This window comes from Asparagus officinalis, chromosome 1 (genome assembly GCF_001876935.1).
Source record: "Asparagus officinalis chromosome 1, Aspof.V1, whole genome shotgun sequence".
In the NCBI taxonomy this organism is placed as follows: Eukaryota; Viridiplantae; Streptophyta; class Magnoliopsida; order Asparagales; family Asparagaceae; genus Asparagus; species Asparagus officinalis.
In genome coordinates this window covers 79,108,944-79,113,235 of record NC_033794.1, presented here as the reverse complement: position 1 = coordinate 79,113,235, position 4,292 = coordinate 79,108,944, and the positions used below count along the sequence as shown (strand labels likewise).

At 40.3% G+C, this 4,292-nt stretch overlaps 1 protein-coding gene across 1 annotated transcript; it reads right to left on the bottom strand.

Annotated features, from left to right (window-relative positions):
* LOC109842928 (probable F-box protein At4g22030) lies at positions 919-2,511 on the bottom strand. The gene has a single exon (XM_020411849.1). It carries the CDS (start codon positions 2,308-2,310, stop codon positions 1,039-1,041), a length of 1,272 nt encoding a protein of 423 aa, XP_020267438.1. The 5' UTR covers positions 2,311-2,511; the 3' UTR covers positions 919-1,038.

Here is a 4,292-nt window from a genome sequence, read left to right as displayed (position 1 = left end):
CCAGGCTTAATCTCAGATCCAATGTTTTCTGCATCCTTAATTGTACACAGCTTCTTCAATTGGGTATGTGGATTGAAAATATTGACTCATTCAATGGGCCCTATAAGTAAAAAAGAAATTTATGTAATTTATATATCGAATATCATTCATGAGCTCTATTGAGCGATAATGTGATTGGTGAGTTGTAAAGGTCCTGCATGTGAGCAGGGATGGGGTTGGGGAAGTAAATTAATCACTTCACTCCATTCATCAATGATTGAGAACCACTTGCTCGCATGCGGGTGGTCGAGCAAGTGGTTCTGAAGGAGATGTGTATTCTTACATGGGTAATTATAACTTATAAGTTGATCAGGATACTATAATTGTCACAGCTAGAAGCGATGTATAAATAAATGTGTTAAAGTAATAGTTCTCTTTATACATGGAACTCCTACAGTGTGTTTCATGAATGGACTTGGGCAATGAAAACACGTTATACGTATCATGACAACTGACTTGGGTATTGAAAACACGTTATACATATCATGATATGTTACGTAGTTTTGTTCTCTCTTGTGTTAGTGTGATTAATTAATGCGTGTGCTTGATTTTTGTCCGCAACATCAGCGACAATTCTGAATAATCTGAAAAAACATGTAAACACATCAAATATCCTTTCAACTTTGACTGCAAATTTAGGCAGAAATTGCTCCTCAATTTCAGTATATATACACAAAAATACAATCAATAAAATAAAAGAATTGTCATTTTATATCATAACGTGTTCTTAGTTTTGTCCTCTTATCATGTGTTTGTGTGATTTACATGCATATTTATATCCCCAACATTGACGACATTTCTGAGTAAACTGGACAATTATATGAACACATTAATTTTTTCAACTTGAGTACCAAAAGTAGACGGTAATTGCACGCTCCTTATAAATTTCAGTATATACAAAATATAATCAATAAAAATAAAAGAAATTGTCATTAACTTGTATGAATCAACAAATGAACATTAATTTGTTAGTTCGTTCCAACCAATTGATATTATTCATCAAAACAGCTTGCCAGCAAACTCCTGGATGTCTTCGTCTTTACATGAAGAAGGAGAAGCATAAGAAGAGAGGGACTTGAGCTCAGAGAGACTCCTCCCAAGTTTCAGAGCAATCTTCATCCTGAAGAGCTCCCCATCCTCTCTCTTGTCCACTTCCCTCTCCCCCAAGTTCTTCTCAATCTCCTCCTCCATCTCCTTGTAATATCCGTAACAGTTTCTAAACAACTCGAACACCATCCCCAACTGCCCTCCGTGCTCCAGGGTATTCACGACCGTCGCCATCGCTCCTCCTACCACCGCCAGCATCACCGGCCACCCCCCAACTGAGGAAAAGGAAGAAGCACTCGCTCCGACCGCAGCGAGTCCAGCGAGCACAGGACCTGATATGGCCAGCATCCTGTTAATCTTCACCGCGATCTCTCCGACATGTCTGTACTCATTCTGATCTTTCGTCTTCAGTAGCCGAACAACTCCCCTCATCTCCTCTTCTATCTCCTGGCTCCATCCATTGTTCTTCTTCTTCGTCATCACCCGCTTCCTAGGTTTGAGCTTTGGCCACCAGCGCGCAGGCTGTACCTTTTTCGGGAACTTATCTTGCAACGGTAAGAGAGGTAGAGGGTAAGCCCTGTCGATTGCCAGGAGTTTCTCCACTGCCTCGTCTATGTCTGTTTCAGTAGGAGACGATCCTATGGCGATGGTAGTGTGTATGGACTTTTCAAGCTGTTTGTAGAGCTGCGTGGCTTTCCTTTGCTCTTCGGCCAGCTGGGACGGCTGCATCTTGTTGACCAGCACCATCATGCCTGTGGCCGCAGAGAATAGGATCGCGGACGAGACGTTGAGGGGTGTCGAGGCAGACTGAGCACTAATGGAAGAGATTGCAGACATAAGGGAGGCGGAGAGAGTGATGGAGTTGATGGAGGAGAGGAGGAGCTTGTTCCAGTCATTCCTTTGCTCGCCGATGATGGAGTGCATCTCCGCCCTGTCTGCAGCTGCCTCGGCTATTGCGTACAGTTTGAACATTGGAGACTCGCCGGCACTGTTAGATGATCCGTGTGCCGTTTGTCGGGGGTTTGTGCTGATCATGTCTTGATCTCTGAGTGATAATTCCTCCATGTTGATCATAGTACTTGATTGTTTGCGGAAAGAAATGGGCTTGTTTCTGCTGGGACTGACTGGAGCCTGGAGACTTGCTTGAAATCTCCTTGGCCGGCGCGAAATCGACAATGATGGAGATGAAGATGGTAGCAGGCTCGGCGATTTGAGACTTGACATGTTTCTTCTTTACTTTTCCTTGTGAATTTTCTGTCAAATTAATTCTTTGATCTTTTTGAAGGCTTGAGATTGTGCAGGTTGGTTTTTGTTTGAGGTTGAGGTGATGAGAAAGTTTTGCGGTGTTAAGACACATATATAGAGAGAGGGTGAGAGAGCGCGGAGGGGAGTGGATCTGGGATTTGAAGAGGTCGTGTGTATTGAATGTGATATCATGTTGACTGACTTGGTTTTTAGGTTGAAATAGAAATATTGTTATTATAAGATGAGAAAAGGTCAGGATTGACTAATATTTACCCTGACTATTCTATGCCTTGTGCCATGTGCATATATATATATATATATATATATAAAATGAGACGATGAGGCTTATATTTTTATCGTGAGCTAGCTCAATAGGCTATTCAAAATAATGATCGACATTGCCCATCGTGATTAACACTCATTATGATCAATATGTAGAAAAAAATATATTATTTTAAAATTTCTAATTATTATTTTAGCTATGCGTAGAAAGCACGATTGTTAATTTGCCTGAAAAATAAACAATTCAAACTAGTTTGATTTATATTTTAGAAGAATCTAAATTATGTAAAAAATTTATCAGATACATGTGATGATGTATTGAACAAAATATACAGTGCTGATTATGAATTTGATGAACCGATTAGTCTAGCTCACGATAAGCTTTGAGCTCACCATCTCACAATATCATTACTATATATATAATTGTATCTCATTTGCTACTTGTGCCCAAATCATGAACTAATATTTCAGAATATATGAACAAAAAGAATTAGTAACACCCAACAAATCAAGATTCTTCCTCCCTTTATTTCCTTATTTAAATTCCTACCGGTCTACACATGTGTACCAGGTCTCTATTTTATCTGACCTAGTTGCAAATTTGAGGTTATTAACCATGACACTGTTATAGCAACGCAACACATCAGGAAAGTGTCTAGGACATCAATACGTACTAATTAATATTTTTTGTATAATTTTTGACAATTGATCATATGGTAAAACTTTGGACCCATTAAAATGTCTTGTGAGCATGCAATTTGTATTTAAGTTGCGGACGTCAATAACGAACTGTGTCAAGCTCAAACTGCATGAGAATTAGTTGGTAGTCTACGCGCTTAGATTGCTTGACATTTGAAAAATTGACGGAATTTGGCAGTGAAAAGGCTTGATGCTTAATTAAGGACAAGACTCAACGGAAAATTAATGTTGGAAGTTTATATTAATTGTTGGATGAATTTCATAAAACTATTATAAAACTATTAGATGATCCGTGTGCCGTTTGTTGGGGGTTTAATTTGTTGATCATAATATTGTCTTGATCTCGGAGGGAGAGCTTCTCTATGTTGATCGTGGCAGCTGGGAATTGCTTGGAGAGGGAAATCGTGACAGCTGGGAATTGCTTGGAGAGGGAAATCGTGGGCTTGTTTCTGCTCAGACTGGCTGGAGCTTGGAGACTTGCTTGGAATCTCACGTGCCGCCGGCGTGAGGTCGATGGTGATGGAGATTGTTTGGGTAGAAAATTGTTTTCATTGCTAAATTCATTACAACTTCGGGTGTTACAACAAATTCAAAACAAAGATAGCCTTTTTATAAGACTTTCAATACAGTGAAAATAAATTACAACTCTCTTTCAAACAACACGCAATAGGTATTTATCTCCTATCGCTTTCGCGGGATCTTTGCCTGGGCCGGGGACGTTGATATCCGTGGACCGTCGCGGATCAGATCCGGTTGACAGAAAATTGACAGAGCACCTACTTCACTAAGGAAGTATTCGCTTGAAGCTCTGAAATCGACCAAGCGAAATCAGTAGCTCTTCTCGAGATTAAGACCAAGCCTAATCTCGAGGAACGGACGGACGGGGCTTCAGATCTCTCGAACTCTCCCTCTTTATGCTGAAGAACTTCGCCGACATCAGTTAGCCTCCTCTGAAATTCGTTCTCCCTTGCTCTCCAACT

Bases quoted from the DNA above. Each gene is read 5' to 3' on its own strand.
- LOC109842928 (XM_020411849.1), bottom strand. From the start codon at position 2,310: ATGTCAAGTCTCAAATCGCCGAGCCTGCTACCATCTTCATCTCCATCA.